A 24,668-nucleotide genomic window follows, 5' to 3' on the forward strand; every position below is an offset into this window, starting at 1 on the left:
AAATGTTCAGGTAAAGAATCACTAATACGGAGTATGTTAATATGTCCATATCAAGATTGTTGGAAAGCATGGTGCCTGGAGTCAGCTGCGGTATCGGTATCTGCGCTGCTCCCTACAAACTACAGTAAACTACGTTTATAACAAACTCAAAGGGACCACAATTTTAGTTTGTTACAACTGTAGTTTGTTATAATTATAAACATGTATACAGCATATATACAGCAAATGGACGGGACCAAAAAACAGTTCGTCATATCTGTCAGTTCATTGTAAGCGTGTTCGTTATTAACGTAGTTTACTGTATGTTAAACTTGACTTGTCGCTCTCAGAACTACGGGCTGTTCAATGTTTTCCTAATACATTCCCAGTCAGAACATACTGTACTAACAACCTTGCCATAATGTACATGAATCATAACACCCCACGAAATGAGGTGAGGTGAGGTGAAATGGGGTTTAACGTCGCGTCCAAGATTATTGCACTTATATAGCGACCCTCACGAAATGAAACATGGTTTCCTAAAAACACTTACCTTCAAGTATGTATACTTATATTTCGTTAAAGCAACTCTCTATGTTCATGTCACTTTGGAATCCGAGAGAGTACTCATTTTGCACCATACACCATAATACAAAACAGCAAAATCATCTTTACTGGTCCGGTTTCCAACTCAGTAAGTAACATGAGTAAACATATTGTTGCACAATCTAAACTTATAATACTCATATTTGAGGGAGTGAGTGATTGAGTGTGGTTTTACGCCGCTTTTAGCAATATTCCATCAATATCACGGCGGGGGGGGGGGCACCAGAAATGGGCTTCACACATTGTACCCATTTCGGGACTCAAACCAGGGTCTTCGGGTCCATGTTGCTTTTGTCATTAGAGCTGAAGCATATTAAGTGCAATTACGATTTGGATTGGAGATCTATTGGGGAAACACTATGGGACAGCAAGTAGCTCTGTGTAGCAACAGGTCAAAATAGAAATCGTTTATAGGGTGCAGCACAGATAGGCTACTGCACCAAGGTGTCTGGACTAACAAGGTTTAATCATTGTACACCATAATCATCTTTACGCCATGTTAGAGAATATCAAACAGAACATAATCATAGCTGGAATTTATCTAATAGTCATACGGGAGCTGTCAAAATATTTCTCTCAAATAATTTTACTACTGCATGGTTCAACAGAGAAATATGATCAAAATGGCAATCTGACAGTAAAGTAAGTTCCACAATTGCAATTAATGAGTTTCTAAATATGTCCGCCATGCTATAAATGGATAAAAAATCAAAATATGCCGAAAACAAAATATATGTTATTCTGAGAACCACATACTTGCACTTCTCAATTTTCATAATGATACATTGCTGAAAATGAAATTTCCAATATTGTTCCCGTGGTGACCATGTGTGAACTTGGATCTGAATTCTGTGAGCAGTCTTTAGAAACACCATAGCAAAGATCATTCATGTTTTTTCAAATCTGGTAAAAATATTGAAAGATGTACTATGAAAAGTTGATGACAGCAAGAAAATATCATTATGTCATTCGTCTCGTGCAAATTCACTGAAAGCACATGTCCTACCTCTTGAATGAAGCTTTTGGCAAACTTCCTCAGTACATCCGGGGCAATCTTGGGCACCCGCTCACTGTACTCGCCAATGAGCCACAAGATGCTGGCTCGGGCCATGGGCACCATGATCTTCTCCACCATCTTAGCCATGTGACAAATGATGTCCTTGTGCTCCGATGGCTGAAAAATGTTGATATTTTGCAAAACAAACAATTTTCCTGAAGAACATACAAATCTGTTTCTAGAATCATGTACAATCACACCAGAACCTCATTGTTTTTCTAACAACTGTGGAATTCTGGCTTGAGCAAAATATGGTAAAATACAGTGTACATTGTAAGTCCAGTTAGTTTTGTATGTGGATCATTAAAAACTAAGCTAGGAGAATAAATTTTGGAACAGTGTCAAACACATGATACTGATATAATCCTAAGCTAAATGTGTAGTCCTAGTTTATGGTTTTGATTTGGTCAGTCAAACCATCTCACTAGTGTTTGCAAATTGATCACATAATCCGAGTACACATTCACAACAGTCCAACAAGCCAAGGGTTTACAAAATGTCTCACACAACTTTTAATCATGATCTTTATCTACATAAATATCTGACAGTAACACTACTTTATCTCTGTTGCCATCATTAAATTGAGTGAATTTTGTTTAACCCTGCATTCATCAATACATGTATTAGTCACATCAAAGCCTACATGACAACCCCTTCTAATTTTCTCTGCACCATCTCCGTAGTCTAGCGCATAATGGCAGGTTAGTGGTTCAATCCCTGGCCGCTCATACCAACAGATGTTAAAGATAATACTTGTCTTTACCCTGCCTGTGTTCACCATTCAGAGACTAAAACAAGGACTGTTCGTCTCGGAGTCTGATGTGCCTGAGTGTAGTGTACCATGTCAAACAGCAGCATCTGTCCAGACAAATACAAGCAGACACACGCACGCACGCACGCACGCACGCACGCGCGCATGCACGTCGCTGTGTAAGTGCAACAGTTTTGAGCGTGACGTTCAACCCCATTTCACCTCACCCACCACCTCTAATCTGCTCTTACAACAAATGTAAGATACTGAGGGCATTCTCTGCCCCCGACAGGTATGAATAACTTCACCTGATGAAGGAGTAAGCATATACTCAGAAACGTTGTGTTCATTCACCTGATGAAAGATGGCATATACTCCGAAATGTGGTGGTCATTCACCTAATGGAGGAGTAAGCATTAATACTCCGAAACATTGTGGTCATTCACCTGATGAAGGAGTAAGCATATACTCCTAAACGTTAGTTCATTTACCTGATGAAGGAGTAAGCATATACTCCAAAAAGCTGTGTTCATTCACCTGATGAAAGATGGCATATACTCCGAAACGTTGGTTCATTCACCTGATGAAGGAGTAAGCATATACTCCGAAACGTGGTGGTCATTCACCTGATGAAGGAATAAGCATATACTCTGAAACGCTGTGTTCATTCACCTGATGAAGGAGTAACCATATACTCCGAAAAGCTGTGTTCATTCACCTGATGAAAGATGGTATATACTCCGAAACGTTGGTTCATTCACCTGATGAAGGAGTAAGCATATACTCCGAAACGTTGTGGTCATTCACCTTATGAAGGAGTAAGCATATACTCCGAAACGTTGGTTCATTCACCAGATGAAGGAGTAAGCATATACTCCGAAACATTGTGTTCATTCACCTGATGAAGGAGTAAGCATATACTCCGAAACATTGGTTCATTCACCTGATGAAGGAGTAAGCATATACTCTGAAACGTTGTGTTCATTCACCTGATGAAGGAGTAAGCATATACTCCGAAATGTTGTGTTCATTCACCTGATGAAAGATGGCATATACTCCGAAACGTGGTGGTCACTCACCTGATGAAGGAGTAAGCATATACTCCGAAACGTTGGTTCATTCACTTGATGAAAGATGGCATATACTCCGAAACGTGGTGGTCATTCACCTGATGAAGGAGTAAGCATATACTCCGAAACATTGTGTTCCTCATAATAAAGAAGCTGATATCCATAAATTCTCTTCCTTATGTGAATCACTTCTAACTGCCTTTCAAAGACCTTCAGCTATGACAATTCACACAATCCATCAGCGAGTCAGTAAGTGCACTAGACTTTCAACAGTATCTCAACTCATAGAGGGCTTCCCCAACCTGGTCCCCATATTGTGCCTACTTGTGGGCATTGAAATTAACATCAGGTGAGAAACTGGCACATTGTCTGAGTAATTAGAGTCATGATTTAACTGCTAAATTGAGATACAGTAAACTACGGTTATAACAAACAGAAAACTACGGTTACAACAAAGAGGGACGGCTACTTTTAGTGTGTTATAATCGAAGTTCGTTATAAGCTTATACACACCATATATACAGCAAATAGGCAGGACCCAAAAACAGTTTGTTATATCATCAGTTCATTATAAACGTAGTTTACTGTACATCATAAATTTAAACTAGGAGACAAAAAAGTGGCGTTAGAGGATTGGTTGGTTTGTTGTTTAACGCCGCACTCAGCAATATTCCAGCTATATGATGGCGGTCTGTAAATAATCGAGTCTGGACCACACAATCCAGTGATTGATATCATGAGTAGTGATCCACGCAGTTGGGATACGATGACATGCATATCGCCTTTTACGGCAAGCATGGGTTGCTGAAGACCTAATCTACCCGGATCTGTTAATCAGCTTGTGAATAACTCTTTAATATTAACATGAAAACATGAAAGTCCAAAGGGACACAAGCTGTAAACGTCTACCACTTTGGTAAAACCCATGAGCACAGGTAAGGATCTGACCCATAAGGATCATAATCAGGGTGAAACTGGGATTCAAACCCAAGATCAGCGGATCCTGGCATTACAAAGTGATGTAACTCTCTCCATAGCACCTTGTCACAGAGCTTTCTCTCGGGCATCTACATTATGTAATCCCCCCATGGATGAGTGAGTGAGTATGGTTTTACGCCGCTTTTAGCAATATTCCAGCAATATCACGGCGGGGGACACCAGAAATGGGCTTCACACATTGTACCCATGTCGGGAATCGAACCCGGGTCTTCGGCGTGACGAGCGAACGCTTTAACCACTAGGCTACCCGACCGCCCCCCCCCCCCCATTGGATGAATTGGTACTGTAATGTAACTCTTATATCATATCACACACAATACACATCTTTAACACTGAACCCACTTGTGGAAATTGTAACACAATGAACAAGGCCCTCAGATCTAATGAAAAATAGAAATTGTTCGGATCACATAAACATGATAAACTCAAGCATCTGATTTCATCATGTCACTCTGACCTCAAGTGGTATTTCAAATATGCAGTGTGCAGAGAATGAAATAACAACAGAAACTGAGTTAATTCTGCAAACATGCTGTTGCCATTCCCAGCATGGCAAAGTCTAAACAAAAGGAGCTAAACAAAATGTCTAAACAAATTCTTTGACATGCTGCACCTACTAATAACTTTTAACTAAAAAATACGATCTAATTCAAGTTCTCAGTATTTCCTGTATTTGAATTACTGATAAAAAATTGATGCAATCCAACGATGAAGATGCTGAAGGTAATAAAATATTCCTTGAAACTTTTCAAACACCTTTCCACACATTTGCCGAAGCTGTGCAAACTACGTCTACAAGATGTGCAACCGATCCCACTACCCATTAGAAACAACTTCTCCACCATGTTCACAACCCATCAAGCATTATGCATATTCAAGTTCAGTATCAAACAAGAGAATGAGAAAAGCGTTTGCCAGCATCTCAGCAAGAGGTTCTAAATATGGAGGTAATTTCAATTTGTACATATCATGATACTGATCTCTGAAAAAAACTTGTGTGTGTGTGTGTGTGTGTGTGTGTGTGTGTGTGTGTGTGTGTGTGTGTGTGTGTGTGTGTGTGTGTGTGTGTGTGTGTGTGTGTGTGTGTGTGTGTGTGTGTGTGTGTGTGTGTGTGTGTGTTGGGGTGTGTGTGAGTGTGTGTTGGGGTGTGTGTGAGTGTGTGTTGGGGTGTGTGTTTGTTGGGGAGTGTGTGTGTTCATACTAGTATGTAACCAAAACAAACAGTTGAAAGCAAATACACAATGTATACAATCAACCTGGGAAAGGGCCTCCCTACATAAATGTATTCGACTACCGTTGGACTTGGAATATTAAAGGATTTTATTGGGGGTTTTTCAAAATGGAAATAAAAACGAAACATGCAGCAAACTTTATGATGAGGCGGGCGGTGCCTGAGAACCAAGTCTATTAATTTTTTTTAGCCTAATATTCTGAAAATACAATTTTGTTTCTGTACAGATCTAAAAGATTTTGACAGGCAATGTGGCAAGAAAAGAAGAGCCTTGGGAGGTCAGGGGAGGGGCAGGGACAGGGAGGGGAGGGGAGGGGAGGGGAGGGGAGGGGATAGGGTTGGTGTGACTAACATGTTGGTAAAATAAAAATGTGGCGTTATGTAACAGTGTGTAAGGGAGAAGTGCATTATACTTTGACAACTGTATGTATCATTTTGGTTATCCGGGCAGCAAAACAGACAATTCCAGAGATCAGTGATGTCCTTTACAACAGTTTTCAGGAAAATGTAACTTCCTTGCCTCAAAGCATTGAAAGGAAGAAATATATTATTTAAATTGGAATAATTTGTTAAGTTTGGATGACTGGCAAACGATGTAAAATGAGAGATAGGATGACACATAATGACAGATCCAGCAACAAGATGGGAGATGATGACAAAGGAAAGCCTCAGCCCATATTAGATACCCTTTTTTTCTCGCTTGAAGTAGGCTAGAAAGGAAATAACATATTTATGACAGGATGTGCAATATGTACTGCTTAGAAAATGAATTGAGACAGTGCAGTAGACTTGTTAATGCATGGTTAACTGATAAAAGTAATTCATGTGAAAATTTCATTAAAAAAAGAAATACTTTGTAACTATGGTAACAATGACATGCAAAGAGCAGAGTGACTCCTTTTAGTAGATTATACAAATGTTGGTAAACTGTCTGTTGGATATGAAGATAACATGTGACAGTGGTATAAAAACTGCTCTGCAAGATGAAATCACTAATTAATCACCAACAAGAACAGTCAGTACTTCACCATCATCATAAGAATCAGAATAATCATAACTACAGGTTTGCAACAGAGAGAGCAAACATATAATACCACAGTAGTATTGTATTGGAGTAAAAGATCAGGATGCCGTTGTACAAAGCGATCTTAGCGCTTAGGTGATCGTAACTCCCATACCTTAACATAGACTTACGACTGTCGTAGTGTTAAGGTTGTTTTGTACAACAGCACCCTGATCTTAATGAGACTGAACACTACCCATGGCTGTAGCTCACCATAATTGTGAAATCAATGGAGAGTTGGCTGGGTGTTTACCACCCTAGATCCAAGCCATCCTCTCTTCTCAGTATATTTGTGATTTGTTTCATTCAAGTAATGTTTGAAATAACCAATGAAGGAAATGAACAATAAAACGCTTCCTCCACACTCTTATGGAACGTTGAGGATTACTTATTCATACCAGCTTTAAGGCAGCATAAAGCAAACGACACTACTGTCAGTCTTTGTCAGGAGAAACAAAAGCATTTACATGGGCTCCTATTTCTTAAATATTTTTTTGTATCACATCTGTCCCCAATCTGACTAATGTTACCCCTTAAAAGACGCTTTCCTTCTTCAACGAAACTGTCCCAACTCTTATTTTCACAACACAAAAGTTGTTTTTAACTTCATCACTTCATCTGTTTCTAATTACTTTTATAATTTACAGTTACCTTGTCATTACAAACAGTTCTAAATTTATGACTTTCTTCTCTTGCACACTCCTACGCTGTTGATAGAGATTGGACATCATGTCAGATAATGGGACCATGATGGCTTCATAACAATACAGGAGATTAGACTACAGATGATGTAATGCCCCTAACATTCAAATAGTTCCTCATCTCAACCATACATACAGTGTTAAATATACCAACATTTGACATACCGAAGTGTCCTGTAGCACTGTCGTGTAGAGTCCTGTAAGGAGTGAGTGTAATGTGTTACAGTGTACTGATGGTGTACTGTGCTGTGATGGTGTACTGTGCTGTGATGGTGTACTATGCTGTGATGGTGTAATGCGCTTTGATGGTGTGTGTACTGTGCTGTGATGGTGTGTGTACTGTGCTGTGATGGTGTGTTTACTGTGCTGTGATGGTGTGTTTACTGTGCTGTGATGGTGTACTGTGCTGTGATGGTCTACTGTGCTGTGATGGTGTACTGTGCTGTGATGGTGTACTGTGCTGTGATGGTCTACTGTGCTGTGATGGTGTACTGTGCTGTGATGGTGTAAGATGTGGTTGACAGTGACACTGTGAGAGAGCTTCCTTTTTGACGTGGCTGACTGTGACACTGTGAGAGAGTGTTCTGTAAGATGTGGCTGACAGTGACACTGTGAGAAAGTGACCTGTAAGATGTAGCTGACAGTGACACTGTGAGAGAGTGTCCTGTAAGATGTGACTGACAGTGACACTGTGAGAGAGTGTTCTGTAAGATGTGGCTGACAGTGACACTGTGAGAGAGTGTCCTGTAAGATGTGGCTGACAGTGACACTGTGAGAGAGTGTTCTGTAAGATGTGGCTGACAGTGACACTGTGAGAGAGTGTTCTGTAAGATGTGGCTGACAGTGACACTGCGAGAGAGCTTCCAGTAAGACATGGCTGACAGTGACACTGTGAGACTGTGAGAGAGTGTCCTGTAAGATGTGGCTGACAGTGACACTGTGAGAGAGTGTTCTGTAAGATGTGGCTGACAGTGACACTGTGAGAGAGTGTTCTGTAAGATGTGGCTGACAGTGACACTGCGAGAGAGCTTCCAGTAAGACGTGGCTGACTGTGACACTGTGAGACTGTGAGAGAGTGTCCTGTAAGATGTGGCTGACTGTGACACTGTGAGAGAGTGTTCTGTAAGATGTGGCTGACAGTGACACTGTGAGAGAGTGTCCTGTAAGATGTGGCTGACAGTGACACTGTGAGAGAGTGTTCTGTAAGATGTGGCTGACAGTGACACTGTGAGAGAGTGTTCTGTAAGATGTGGCTGACAGTGACACTGCGAGAGAGCTTCCAGTAAGACATGGCTGACAGTGACACTGTGAGACTGTGAGAGAGTGTCCTGTAAGATGTGGCTGACAGTGACACTGTGAGAGAGTGTTCTGTAAGATGTGGCTGACAGTGACACTGTGAGAGAGTGACCTGTAAGATGTGGCTGACAGTGACACTGTGAGAGAGTGTCCTGTAAGATGTGACTGACAGTGACACTGTGAGAGAGTGTTCTGTAAGATGTGGCTGACAGTGACACTGTGAGAGAGTGTCCGGTAAGATGTGGCTGACAGTGACACTGTGAGAGAGTGTTCTGTAAGATGTGGCTGACAGTGACACTGTGAGAGAGTGTTCTGTAAGATGTGGCTGACAGTGACACTGCGAGAGAGCTTCCAGTAAGACATGGCTGACAGTGACACTGTGAGAGAGTGTTCTGTAAGATGTGGCTGACAGTGACACTGTGAGAGAGTGTCCTGTAAGATGTGACTGACAGTGACACTGTGAGACTGTGAGAGAGTGTCCTGTAAGATGTGGCTGACTGTGACACTGTGAGAGAGTGTCCTGTAAGATGTGGCTGTTAGTGACACTGTGAGACTGTGAGAGAGTGTCCTGTAAGATGTGGCTGACAGTGACACTGTGAGAGAGTGACCTGTAAGATGTGACTGACAGTGACACTGTGAGAGAGTGTTCTGTAAGATGTGGCTGACAGTGACACTGCGAGAGAGCTTCCAGTAAGACGTGGCTGACAGTGACACTGTGAGACTGTGAGAGAATGTCCTGTAAGATGTGACTGACAGTGACACTGTGAGACTGTGAGAGAATGTCCTGTAAGATGTGACTGACAGTGACACTGTGAGACTGTGAGAGAATGTCCTGTAAGATGTGACTGACAGTGACACTGTGAGACTGTGAGAGAATGTCCTGTAAGATGTGACTGACAGTGACACTGCGAGAGAGCTTCCAGTAAGACGTGGCTGACAGTGACACTGTGAGACTGTGAGAGAATGTCCTGTAAGATGTGACTGACAGTGACACTGCGAGAGAGCTTCCAGTAAGACGTGGCTGACAGTGACACTGTGAGACTGTGAGAGAGTGTCCTGTAAGATGTGGCTGACAGTGACACTGTGAGAGAGTGTCCTGTAAGATGTGGCTGACAGTGACACTGTGAGACTGTGAGAGAGTGTCCTGTAAGATGTGGCTGACAGTGACACTGTGAGAGACATAACCCATGACATTAGTTAAAGAGTGGGCTATGCCCATCACTCACCCGCATTTGAAGGAGCTTCTTGATAACCACCACACTTTCAGCCACAACACTTTCTGCAACATTTGAATATTTATGGCTTATTAATCTGGCAATTAAACATTTCACATTTCTCAAGAACATAAATAATTAATATTGTTCCAAAAGTTAGGGTAGGTATATCTGTAATACAAGAAGAGATTAAATTAAAGAATACAAACACTTCCGAATTGAGTAATTAGTTGCAGCCGATAGAAGACATAATTACAATATAACAAGGCATTGATGTCTTACCATCCCTGTTGGACATGAGATGCACGAGACCATTGAGACACGTATCAGTGATCTCGGAAATGTTGCTGGCACATCGTCCAATGGCCTGAATTGTAGCAGCTGCAAATTCCTTGTCAGGGCTTAACACATATGTCTGTGGAGAGATGGCACTAGGATTAGGGGGCACAACTATTACAACAGCATTGTGACAGTTTAATAAATACATTAATTACCCATAGGGTTAGAAATAACCGAGTTCACAAATATTGTATGTACACTAGCGCAAATATACATTTTTTCATGCCCCAGTGTATTGTTTCAGTCATCTGAAAGGCACTGTCAATGTCATTCGAATCTAACGTAAGGTCGGAATGACATCACATGAAATGATGTCATAGCTGAAGATCGTTGATGTCATTTGACAAATTGAAGTATTCTTGGACAGCAGTGAGGATCAGTGCATTTTTCAAAATGGGAGCTCAAAAGGATAAGAAATAATGGGTAAATAAACAATTTTTCACACTCACATGTGTGTCATACTGATTTTACGAAACTTGTGTAAGAATTCATGTATTACTTCTCTCACGCTCGGGAAATACAAGAATTCTGACACTCATTTCGTAAAATCAGCATGACACACCTGCTCGTATAGTAATCTCTATGTTCTGTCCTGTAACTCAGATTCCCTTGCAGTATACCACATGATGACAAACCCTAACATGCCTACCAGGATCTGGATTTAGCAGATTACTTTGGAAGTTGTCAGGGAGTAAGTGAAGCACTCCTCATTCTTGTCTGAACATATAAACTTAGTCCAAAGTGTCTCATGTGGGATCAATATTGCATCCAAGCAAATGGAAGCACGAATGATCATAATGCTTTTTAATCTTTTATCCTATCGATACCATTGATGTACAATGTGATGTTTAGGCCATGGAAAATTGTGATGCATCGACAGTTCAATCAGTTGATACACCCCTATATATGATGCATTGACAGTTCAATCAATTGATACACCTCTATATATGATGCATCAACAGTTCAATCAATCGATACACCCCTATATATGATGCATTGACAGTTCAATCGATTGATACACCCCTATATATGATGCATTGACAGTTCAATCAATTGATACACCTCTATATATGATGCATCAACAGTTCAATCAATTGATACACCCCTATATATGATGCATTGACAGTTCAATCAATTGATACACCCCTATATATGATGCATTGACAGTTCAATCAATCGATACACCTCTCTATATGATGCATCAACAGTTCAATCCGTCGATACACCTATCTATATGATGCACTGATAGTTCAATCAGTCGATACACCCCTATATATGATGCATTGACAGTTCAATCAATCGATACACCTCTCTATATGATGCATTGACAGTTCAATCAATCGATACACCTCTATATGTGATGCATTAACAGTTCAATCAATAGATACACCCCTATATATGATGCATTGACAGTTCAATCAATTGATACACCCCTATATATGATGCATTGACAGTTCAATCAGTTGATACACCTCTCTATATGATGCATTGACAGTTCAATCAATCGATACACCTCTATATATGATGCATTGACAGTTCAATCAATAGATACACCCCTATATATGATGCATTGACAGTTCAATCAATCGATACACATCTATATATGATGCATTGACAGTTCAATCAATCGATACACCTCTCTATATGATGCATTAAAAGTTCAATCAATGGATACACCCCTATATATGATGCATTGACAGTTCAATCAGTTGATACGCCTCTATACATGATGTATTGACAGTTCAATCAGTTGATACGCCTCTATACATGATGCATTGACAGTTCAATCAGTTGATACGCCTCTATACATGATGCATAGACAGTTCAATCAATTGATACACCCCTATATATGATGCATTGACAGTTCAATCAATTGATACACCCCTATATATGATGCATTGACAGTTCAATCAGTTAATTCGCCTCTATACATGATGCATTGACAGTTCAATCAGTTGATACGCCTCTATACATGATGCGTAGAGAGTTCAATCAGTTGATACACACCTATATATGATGCATAGACAGTTCAATCAATTGATACACCCCTATATATGATGCATTGACAGTTCAATCAGTTGATACGCCTCTTTACATGATGCATTGACAGTTCAATCAGTTGATACGCCTCTATACATGATGCATTGACAGTTCAATCAGTTGATACGCCTCTATACATGATGCGTAGAGAGTTCAATCAGTTGATACACCCCTATATATGATGCATAGACAGTTCAATCAATTGATACACCCCTATATATGATGCATTGACAGTTCAATCAGTTGATACGCCTCTATACATGATGCATTGACAGTTCAATCAGTTGATACGCCTCTATACATGATGCGTAGACAGTTCAGTCAGTTGATTCGCCTCTATACATGATGCGTAGAGAGTTCAATCAGTTGATACGCCTCTATACATGATGCGTAGACAGTTCAATCAATTGATACACCCCTATATATGATGCATCGACAGTTCAATTAATCGATACACCTCTATATATGATGCATTGGCAGTTCAATCAATTGATACACCTCTATATTTAATGCATTGACAGTTCAATCAATTGATACACCTCTATATTTAATGCATTGACATTTCAATCAGTTGATACACTGTACATACTTTCAAAGGAATCGATAAATTTGATGATGCATTTGCCAAATCTAAACAAACAAAATGACTCACCTGCAATTCTCTCAGAATTGTGGATATGTTTGTCTCAGTTGCCAAACTGGTCAAAATCTCCAACTGGTTAAAACAAAAAACAAATCTTAGTGAACAGGATGAATTAACAAAAAAGGCTGTCCATAAGCCAGCATTATACAATCTATTTTAGTGCAATCAACATTATTCTGGAATGGTCGTCACAGTCCTAAACATTTACGACCCCATGGGGATTCTGGGTAAGAATATACAGTAGGTCACCAGCAACCCATGTTGTCAGGCTCTTGGTTGAAAGTCTGTCATCATACTCCGAGAGGGTCGATCATTGCTCACAATATCAATCACTGGATGGTCTGGTCCAGACTCAATTAGTTACAGGCTGCGGTCACATAACTGGAACACAACTTACAAACCGGAACAATTGTGCACAGATCAGCAGTCACTGATGAAGCCATGGAGTTATCTATTCTAATAAGGAGCATGTATGACTCGGTCATGTAAAGTGCCGCAGTTTGCTGTGAAGAGTTATGTCTTATAGGCATACCAGGATCCTATGGTCTTGGGTTCTTATCCCAGATGCACCCTTTTATATGCATTGGTTTGTCAGCACTATGCCCATGATTCACCAAAGACCTACATCACTTCAAGATTTCCTCCCGCTTTCAACGATCAAGGTGTGTCATAACTAAAATACTCTTTAAATGGGTGTCAAACCAAACCAAACTCACTCACTCACTCACTGCATTAATTTCCTGAATTTTTACTGTTCCTTACCTTTAGAAGTTTGACGTGAAGAGGGTCACTGGATCGCACATAGAAGCTCTTGAGGTAAGGTTCAAACATTCCCTGGTGATATCAATAGTAAAATATATAACCCCAGTACACAATGTAATGATATGCTTAATAAACAGCCAGGCAAAAGGAAGCATACACTTGAGAATTGGATTGACCCCAAAATTACAAAAGTTATCAAAATGTTACAAGGCTGAAAACAATCGCTGAAACACTGGAAACCATAAGATCCAAAAATAACTTTGATGCCCACATCAATACATCACTGTTGAATAACCATTTCTTGTTGGTTTCATTTTTACCCGCCACTAAACATGGGTCTATAGTTTCTTTTTCCGAGCAGTTTATATTAACCAATATTCAAAGATCAATCTTTCAAGTCTATAAAAGCCATTAGAAGTTATACACAAAAGGAAGAGAATTTATGGATGTCAACTTCTTTATTATGAGGAACACAACATTTCGGCGTATCTACTTACTCCTTCATCAGGAACAGATAATTCACCTGATGAAGGAGTAAGTAGATACTCAGAAATATTGTGTTTCACATAATAAAGAAGTAGCCATCCATAAATTCTCTTCCTCATCAATCTTTTAGTTGTGTCTATCAGAAAGATGATAGTAATGTTAAACAGAACTTATTTATTGAATATCACTCGTGATACAACAATTTAAGGTACAGCAATTGTGGACAAGCATATTCCTTGGCCAGATCAGGATCCGCAACAATAGTCCTTGCCAAACTGCGCAATAGCTAAGATATCATAAGGACTAGTACAAAATTTGCCCTTTTTAAGGGTTTTGCTATATGTTATCATTATAAGGAGTTTTGCTAAATGTTATCATTATAAGGAGTTTTGCCATATGTTATTATTATAAGGTTTTGCTATACGTTGTCATTATAAGTAGTTTTGCCATATGTTATCATAAGGAGTTTTGCCATATGTTATCATTATAAGGAGTTTTGCCAAATGTTATCATGAAAAGGAGTTTTGAACACGTGACAAAACAATTTACCTTCACCAATTTTACCCTTTTACATGGTAACATACATAATACCCACACACCAACTGAACTAAGTAATCGTTACAAAGTTTAGATATCCTTCTTGTGAGTTGAAATTCCTATTAGTTCGCCTAATTAGTTAGCAATATGTGAGCAAGTAATTTGACCTGATCATGCGGATTAATAAAAGAAAAACATTCACAATCTTAATATTCTCTTCAAACAGCAACATATGCAACACCACAATGACATTACCGACTGCTTGTATTATTTTATACTATGTTTTGATATTTCCTGGAGAAAGCAGCACACTGCCCTATAATCCCATACTTCTTCAACTGACCTTTCTCTTGATTGTCATTGTAGCAATGTTGCTAAGTACAACATACTGGATTTCTCTGAAACAAATCAATAATGTTAACTGACATTTTGTAGTCATACATATTCAGAAAACATTCAAAAACACAAAATATATAGAATGTTTATTCAAGGTTGTGTAGGAGAAGCTATTCTATTTCAATCAATTGTCGTTGTGTAAAAGCCCTGAGTGGCAAACGTTCTGAGTGGCTGAATTGTCAGTCACATGATCACAAACAATGGCCAACTGTAGATCAAAAACCAACAAACATAAATATAATAAACAAAAATATTTGAGTTTCACAAACGACACCATACCCTCAATTTGAACATAAGTCCAACTTGTAAACATATACAAAATTCCCACATAGCAAAAGGCACCTGATCATGACTAGAGTGATCTCTGTTCAAAGTCTGATCAAGAAATATTTAATGGTCTTAGGGTAATGCTGTGGGAACAAAACGTGATGACTGACAGATTGACAGCAACCATTCCATTTCCCCCTCCCACCTCATGGCTGGGGGTAATAATATTATCACCAAGTAAGATTCACTTGTTCTTGGTGATGATGTATATAAAAGTGCAAAATACAGAACATTAGGTCTCATGGGATTCTTATTACCAATTCAGTTCTTATTAAGAATAGTAGTTGAATAAAAACATCAGTATGTTTGTTTTACTTACTTGTGACTTCTGAGAAGCCTGATTAGAGCTTTGGCCACGACGCCTACTTCTGCCTTCGGAGCACAGTGGTGGTACAGCTGGGCAACTGACATTACAACCTGAAGAGGAGATAACACATAATATACACAGTGCTGATACAGCTGGGCAACTGACATTACAACCTGAAGAGGAGATAACACATAATATACACAGTGCTGATACAGCTGGGCAACTGACATTACAACCTGAAGAGGAGATAACACATAATATACACAGTGCTGATACAGCTGGGCAACTGACATTACAACCTGAAGAGGAGATAACACATAATATACACAGTGCTGATACAGCTGGGCAACTGACATTACAACCTGAAGAGGAGATAACACATAATATACACAGTGCTGATACAGCTGGGCAACTGACATTACAAACTGAAGAGGAGATAACACATAATATACACAGTGCTGATACAGCTGGGCAACTGACATTACAACCTGAAGAGGAGATAACACATAATATACACAGTGCTGATACAGCTGGGCAACTGACATTACAACCTGAAGAGGAGATAACACATAATATACACAGTGCTGATACAGCTGGGCAACTGACATTACAACCTGATCAAGAGATAACACATAATATACACAGTGCTGATACAGCTGGGCAACTGACATTACAACCTGAAGAGGAGATAACACATAAAATACACAGTGCTGATACAGCTGGGCAACTGACATTACAACCTGATCAAGAGATAACACATAATATACACAGTGCTGATACAGCTGGGCAACTGACATTACAACCTGATCAAGAGATAACACATAATATACACAGTGCTGATACAGCTGGGCAACTGACATTACAACCTGAAGAGGAGATAACACATAATATACACAGTGCTGATACAGCTGGGCAACTGACATTACAACCTGATCAAGAGATAACACATAATATACACAGTGCTGATACAGCTGGGCAACTGACATTACAACCTGAAGAGGAGATAACACATAATATACACAGTGCTGATACAGCTGGGCAACTGACATTACAACCTGATCAAGAGATAACACATAATATACACAGTGCTGATACAGCTGGGCAACTGACATTACAACCTGAAGAGGAGATAACACATAATATACACAGTGCTGATACAGCTGGGCAACTGACATTACAACCTGAAGAGGAGATAACACATAATATACACAGTGCTGATACAGCTGGGCAACTGACATTACAACCTGAAGAGGAGATAACACATAATATACACAGTGCTGATACAGCTGGGCAACTGACATTACAACCTGATCAAGAGATAACACATAATATACACAGTGCTGATACAGCTGGGCAACTGACATTACAACCTGAAGAGGAGATAACACATAATATACACAGTGCTGATACAGCTGGGCAACTGACATTACAACCTGAAGAGGAGATAACACATAATATACACAGTGCTGATACAGCTGGGCAACTGACATTACAACCTGAAGAGGAGATAACACATAATATACACAGTGCTGATACAGCTGGGCAACTGACATTACAAACTGAAGAGGAGATAACACATAATATACACAGTGCTGATACAGCTGGGCAACTGACATTACAACCTGAAGAGGAGATAACACATAATATACACAGTGCTGATACAGCTGGGCAACTGACATTACAACCTGAAGAGGAGATAACACATAATATACACAGTGCTGATACAGCTGGGCAACTGACATTACAACCTGATCAAGAGATAACACATAATATACACAGTGCTGATACAGCTGGGCAACTGACATTACAACCTGAAGAGGAGATAACACATAAAATACACAGTGCTGATACAGCTGGGCAACTGACATTACAACCTGATCAAGAGATAACACATAATATACACAGTGCTGATACAGCTGGGCAACTGACATTACAACCTGATCAAGAGATAACACATAATATACACAGTGCTGATACAGCTGGGCAACTGACATTACAACCTGAAGAGGAGATAACACATAATATACACAGTGCTGATACAGCTGGGCAACTGACATTACAACCTGATCAAGAGATAACACATAATATACACAGTGCTGATACAGCTGGGCAACTGACATTACAACCTGAAGAGGAGATAACACATAATATACACAGTGCTGATACAGCTGGGCAACTGACATTACAACCTGATCAAGAGATAACACATAATATACACAGTGCTGATACAGCTGGGCAACTGACATTACAACCTGAAGAGGAGATAACACATAATATACCGGTACACAGTGCTGATACAGCTGGGCAACTGACATTACAACCTGAAGAGGAGATAACACATAATATACACAGTGCTGATACAGCTGGGCAACTGACATTACAACCTGAAGAGGAGATAACACATAATATACACAGTGCTGATACAGCTGGGCAACTGACATTACAACCTGATCAAGAGATAACACATAATATACACAGTGCTGATACAGCTGGGCAACTGACATTACAACCTGAAGAGGAGATAACACATAATATACACAGTGCTGATACAGCTGGGCAACTGACATTACAACCTGATCAAGAGATAACACATAATATACACAGTGCTGATACAGCTGGGCAACTGACATTACAACCTGAAGAGGAGATAACACATAATATACCGGTACACAGTGCTGATACAGCTGGGCAACTGACATTACAACCTGAAGAGGAGATAACACATAATATACACAGTGCTGATACAGCTGGGCAACTGACATTACAACCTGAAGAGGAGATAACACATAATATACACAGTGCTGATACAGCTGGGCAACTGACATTACAACCTGATCAAGAGATAACACATAATATACACAGTGCTGATACAGCTGGGCAACTGACATTACAACCTGATCAAGAGATAACACATAATATACACAGTGCTGATACAGCTGGGCAACTGACATTACAACCTGAAGAGGAGATAACACATAATATACACAGTGCTGATACAGCTGGGCAACTGACATTACAACCTGATCAAGAGATAACACATAATATACACAGTGCTGATACAGCTGGGCAACTGACATTACAACCTGATCAAGAGATAACACATAATATACACAGTGCTGATACAGCTGGGCAACTGACATTACAACCTGAAGAGGAGATAACACATAATATACACAGTGCTGATACAGCTGGGCAACTGACATTACCACCTGAAGAGGAGATAACACATAATATACACAGTGCTGATACAGCTGGGCAACTGACATTACAACCTGAAGAGGAGATAACACATAATATACACAGTGCTGATACAGCTGGGCAACTGACATTACAACCTGAAGAGGAGATAACACATAATATACACAGTGCTGATACAGCTGGGCAACTGACATTACAACCTGAAGAGGAGATAACACATAATATACACAGTGCTGATACAGCTGGGCAACTGACATTACAACCTGAAGAGGAGATAACACATAATATACACAGTGCTGATACAGCTGGGCAACTGACATTACAACCTGATCAAGAGATAACACATAATATACACAGTGCTGATACAGCTGGGCAACTGACATTACAACCTGATCAAGAGATAACACATAATATACACAGTGCTGATACAGCTGGGCAACTGACATTACAACCTGAAGAGGAGATAACACATAATATACACAGTGCTGATACAGCTGGGCAACTGACATTACAACCTGATCAAGAGATAACACATAATATACACAGTGCTGATACAGCTGGGCAACTGACATTACAACCTGATCAAGAGATAACACATAATATACACAGTGCTGATACAGCTGGGCAACTGACATTACAACCTGAAGAGGAGATAACACATAATATACACAGTGCTGATACAGCTGGGCAACTGACATTACAACCTGATCAAGAGATAACACATAATATACACAGTGCTGATACAGCTGGGCAACTGACATTACAACCTGATCAAGAGATAACACATAATATACACAGTGCTGATACAGCTGGGCAACTGACATTACAACCTGAAGAGGAGATAACACATAATATACACAGTGCTGATACAGCTGGGCAACTGACATTACAACCTGATCAAGAGATAACACATAATATACACAGTGCTGATACAGCTGGGCAACTGACATTACAACCTGAAGAGGAGATAACACATAATATACACAGTGCTGATACAGCTGGGCAACTGACATTACAACCTGATCAAGAGATAACACATAATATACACAGTGCTGATACAGCTGGGCAACTGACATTACAACCTGATCAAGAGATAACACATAATATACACAGTGCTGATACAGCTGGGCAACTGACATTACAACCTGAAGAGGAGATAACACATAATATACACAGTGCTGATACAGCTGGGCAACTGACATTACCACCTGAAGGGGAGATAACACATAATATACACAGTGCTGATACAGCTGGGCAACTGACATTACAACCTGATCAAGAGATAACACATAATATACACAGTGCTGATACAGCTGGGCAACTGACATTACAACCTGAAGAGGAGATAACACATAATATACACAGTGCTGATACAGCTGGGCAACTGACATTACAACCTGATCAAGAGATAACACATAATATACACAGTGCTGATACAGCTGGGCAACTGACATTACAACCTGAAGAGGAGATAACACATAATATACACAGTGCTGATACAGCTGGGCAACTGACATTACCACCTGAAGAGGAGATAACACATAATATACACAGTGCTGATACAGCTGGGCAACTGACATTACAACCTGAAGAGGAGATAACACATAATATACACAGTGCTGATACAGCTGGGCAACTGACATTACCACCTGAAGAGGAGATAACACATAATATACACAGTGCTGATACAGCTGGGCAACTGACATTACGACCTGATGAGGAGATAACACATAATATACACAGTGCTGATACAGCTGGGCAACTGACATTACAACCTGAAGAGGAGATAACACATAATATACACAGTGCTGATACAGCTGGGCAACTGACATTACAACCTGAAGAGGAGATAACACATAATATACACAGTGCTGATACAGCTGGGCAACTGACATTACAACCTGAAGAGTAGATAACACATAATATACACAGTGCTGATACAGCTGGGCAACTGACATTACAACCTGATCAAGAGATAACACATATTCTACCATAAATTTGAAACAGCGAATTTTACGACTTTTTCAGTCATAGTCAGAAGGTATTTTAAAATAATATGTACATTTGTTTGTTACAAAATACAGAACATTGGTTACTACAGTTTTAAAAGTATGTCTGACAAATAACTTTCCGAAAACATAGAAAATATATTTCAAGTTTTTGGAACAGAGAGTTCCAGATTTGTCGCTTTGCACTCTGTTCAAAATAAGAGGTATCTAACCTATATTGAGACTACCTTCAATTTCACAATTGAGCAGATGTATCAGTGTTCGAAATAAGCGCCTGCCTGTAGGCTGGAGGCAGGTGGATCTTGTTTCAAAAGTTTCAAATTTGTATGGGTCCTTATGGCCTGCAGTAAATTCATGAGTTTATTTATTTGTCACAATGATCTGCTTTTTTTCAAAGAGGACCTGGAGAGTTTAGTCAGGGCCTGCAACTACTGAAGTCTGTGGGTCCTGATGGCAGTCATTTTTTTAATTTTAGACCCTGAGGTGTACCTCCTAAATAAAACATACAGACGATAAAAACAGATTTAAAAAATTATCAGTCCTCACTGATCTGAGATAATCCACAGTCATATATATATTTCTAAATTAAATATAATACAATGTAATTAATGGCTCTTGATTCTTGATCGACTTATTTCATGGTACTACATACAATTGCTGAGACACTTACTGCTGCATTTCGGCTATTAAGCAATGGTTTAGCTTGCCGCAGGAGAAGCCTGTGATCAGAGTCCATCACATAGGGCTTCTTCTTTGGTTCAGATTCCTTTGTCTCATCCTCTTCCTCCGATGATTTGTCGGAGTCTTCATAGAACGGTTTGTCTATGTCATCAATACTGTCCTGGAAAGTGACAAACTCAGGTGCTGTTATCAACTAAAATAGTTTATCACTCAGGTCTAACTGGCATATTCCGATGCCTGCATAAAAGCTTAAAATGTTAAAGTTATTATTCTAACATCACAGTAAAAAAAATAGTTCAATTAAAACCAACTGTTTAACCAATTATGTATGTATCTTCTAATCAACTTGTGATGGTAATTTTTATTGGCAAATATAACATCATGAATAGACATGAGCAAAAACATGGCACTTCAGGCCTGGTTACTTAAAAAAGTCCTCATCAAAGTTGGAATAAAGGAATCAAAGCTGCATGACACCACTCACACTATCCAAGCTGTGAATTAACAAGCTTGAGGCGAGAGTGGCACTTTGTTTTCGTCAAGTGGACAGTCTAAATAGTGATTGCTGCTATGCCTAAGGTACATGTACACTGTACATAATTTGTTACAGTTATCGTTAATCATTGCCGGTATTTCCAAAGACTGAATCCTCCCCAAACCAACTCTTTATACTGAATTAAGGTCTACAAAGTCAGTGGTAGAAAACCAGCCACCACGTTACGTCAGACTTACATACCCGGTAGTTAATATGGACGGAGGTATTCATGTAAAGAAAATGAGACATGTTCCAATATTTATTAAAACAAAACAGTCTGTCAGACTTAGTCTGGTTTGGGTTGATGAATTGTGTTCGACAGTATGCGGTCAGCAAGTGACAACATGTGACAAGCTTCAATATTTATTACATCCAGACATTCTGTTTGACTTACAGTCTGGTTTGGATTGAGGAACTTTGTTCGACAGTATGCGGTCAGTAAGTTGACAATATGTGACAAGCTTCAATATTTATTACATCCAGACATTCTGTTTGACCTACAGTCTGGTTTGGATTGAGGAACTTTGTTCGACAGTATGTGGTCAGTAAGTTGACAATATGTGACAAGCTTCAATATTTATTACATCCAGACATTCTGTTTGACCTACAGTCTGGTTTGGATTGAGGAACTTTGTTCGACAGTATGCGGTCAGCAAGTTGACAATATGTGACAAGCTTCAATATTTATTACATCCAGACATTCTGTTTGACCTACAGTCTGGTTTGGATTGAGGAACTTTGTTCGACAGTATCTGGTCAGTAAGTTGACAATATGTGACAAGCTTCAATATTTATTACACCTAGACATTCTGTTTGACCTACAGTCTGGTTTGGATTGAGGAACTTTGTTCGACAGTATGTGGTCAGTAAGTTGACAATATGTGACAAGCTTCAATATTTATTACATCCAGACATTCTGTTTGACTTACAGTCTGGTTTGGGTTCAGGAACTGTGTTCGACAGTATCTGGTCAGCATATTGATAATGACCACCTGCCCCCATTCCTCAACGTCCACTAGGAGGTTACACATCTTGCGGTAGTTCTTGTGGATCAGGTCAATACGCTCAGGGCACACTTCTTCAAATGCTTGGATGGCACTCCCCGCCACCAACTGCACAGACGAAATACATTTGTAAACAACATCAAAGTGGACAACCACAATTCCATCCATCCAGAATTTCGAAGAAAAAAACCATCTACAAAAGTTACTTCATTTACATATTATACATGCCATGTTGGACAAGTACAGAAGACTTGCAGAGTTGTGTCCCTTATCTGCCAAGATCATCTGGTTGGTTTGAATCCTAGATTCACCAAACAAATGATGATCCTTGGTACATCAGCACCATACCTGTGCTGGTGGGTTTCATCAAAGTAAACATCTACAACCTAACTCAATATGTCACCGCCAGAAAAATATCAGTCTTGATTATTTTTCCCCAGGGGGTAAAAGGCAAAGTTGTCATGAAAATTATATGAAAATCAGTTATGACACAGAGCGTTCGCAAAAAGGGTAACCAAGTCATGGCAGGCATTCCTCCCACATGCAACAAACACGCCACAGTATCACTGAAGCACAATTGAAACTTGCACAGAACCATCTTGCCATGTATCTTTTATGGCAGATAATGTAGTTAAGCAACAGTAGACCACACAATTAACTCACAGTTGTCTTATCCCCAAGAAGCTTCTCTATGACTTCTATCAGCTGTTCCTTGGTCTCAGGGTCAAGGCTGAAACCAAAAGAGCAAATGATGAAAAGGTTCCTATTTTGTCCATATGTACATTCTCTCATACGAAATGGAAACATGAAACACATATCCAGTCTGTGACTGTAGCCATAAGTCCAAAGCCTGAGTCTAGTAATATTTTATTTGGTCTAGTAATCTTACTTAATAATTCTACTGAAACATGTTGAAAGCCATGTCCTGGCTAGTTGTCTCAAATGTTTTTAGCACAGACTGCATTTGAATACAATGAGCACTTACACATACACACGAATGAATACAATTGAACAACCTTAAAAGATGGCTGAAAAAAAGCATAAATGATACAAAAGCACCAATTTCCTCAGAGAAATTGTTGGTATTACAATGACTGATTTAACTCTCAATCATTGCAATCTATCAAGCAGAGTTGAACTAAGTAGACAAGCATAGGTTATCAGTAGTCAAGGGAAATAACTCATGCCAACTGTTGAGACAGTGAACGTTCGAATCAATATTTTAATACCCTGGTATTTAAAATTTGTAGGCCTCAAATAGCAGTATTTTATCCTAACAGGAATAGCATGGATATATCTGTGTTTGGCATGACACTGATGCTGACATCAGCTGACCAGTATATATATGTCATCATTAAGTAACCTGATTCAGATATGTAGAAATGGATCTTACTACACACCGAGTTCACAACACTGTCTGCCTTCCTGTACAGCTAG

General features: G+C 39.6%; 1 protein-coding gene across 3 annotated transcripts in view; it reads right to left on the bottom strand.

Moving 5' to 3' along the window:
• The window catches only part of LOC124119492 (AP-3 complex subunit beta-2-like), a 43,867-nt gene that overhangs the window by 13,773 nt on the left and 5,426 nt on the right, over positions 1–24,668 (bottom strand). For 2 of the 3 annotated variants that reach the window (XM_048400210.1, XM_048400215.1), the window contains 11 exons: positions 23,895–23,961; positions 23,157–23,339; positions 21,682–21,852; positions 15,817–15,914; positions 15,118–15,172; positions 13,752–13,823; positions 12,999–13,061; positions 10,250–10,382; positions 9,980–10,032; positions 6,380–6,403; positions 1,592–1,759 (listed from right to left, as the gene is read on the bottom strand). In XM_048400210.1, the coding sequence (XP_048256167.1) occupies positions 1,592–1,759; positions 6,380–6,403; positions 9,980–10,032; positions 10,250–10,382; positions 12,999–13,061; positions 13,752–13,823; positions 15,118–15,172; positions 15,817–15,914; positions 21,682–21,852; positions 23,157–23,339; positions 23,895–23,961 (1,087 nt within the window). The remainder of the gene's footprint in view (positions 1–1,591; positions 1,760–6,379; positions 6,404–9,979; positions 10,033–10,249; positions 10,383–12,998; positions 13,062–13,751; positions 13,824–15,117; positions 15,173–15,816; positions 15,915–21,681; positions 21,853–23,156; positions 23,340–23,894; positions 23,962–24,668) is intronic. The other variant, XM_048400212.1, reaches the window with a different exon arrangement.

The sequence above is a fragment of the Haliotis rufescens genome, unplaced genomic scaffold (assembly GCF_023055435.1).
Source record: "Haliotis rufescens isolate VD_foot unplaced genomic scaffold, xgHalRufe1.0.p SCAF_1, whole genome shotgun sequence".
NCBI lineage: Eukaryota > Metazoa > Mollusca > Gastropoda > Lepetellida > Haliotidae > Haliotis > Haliotis rufescens.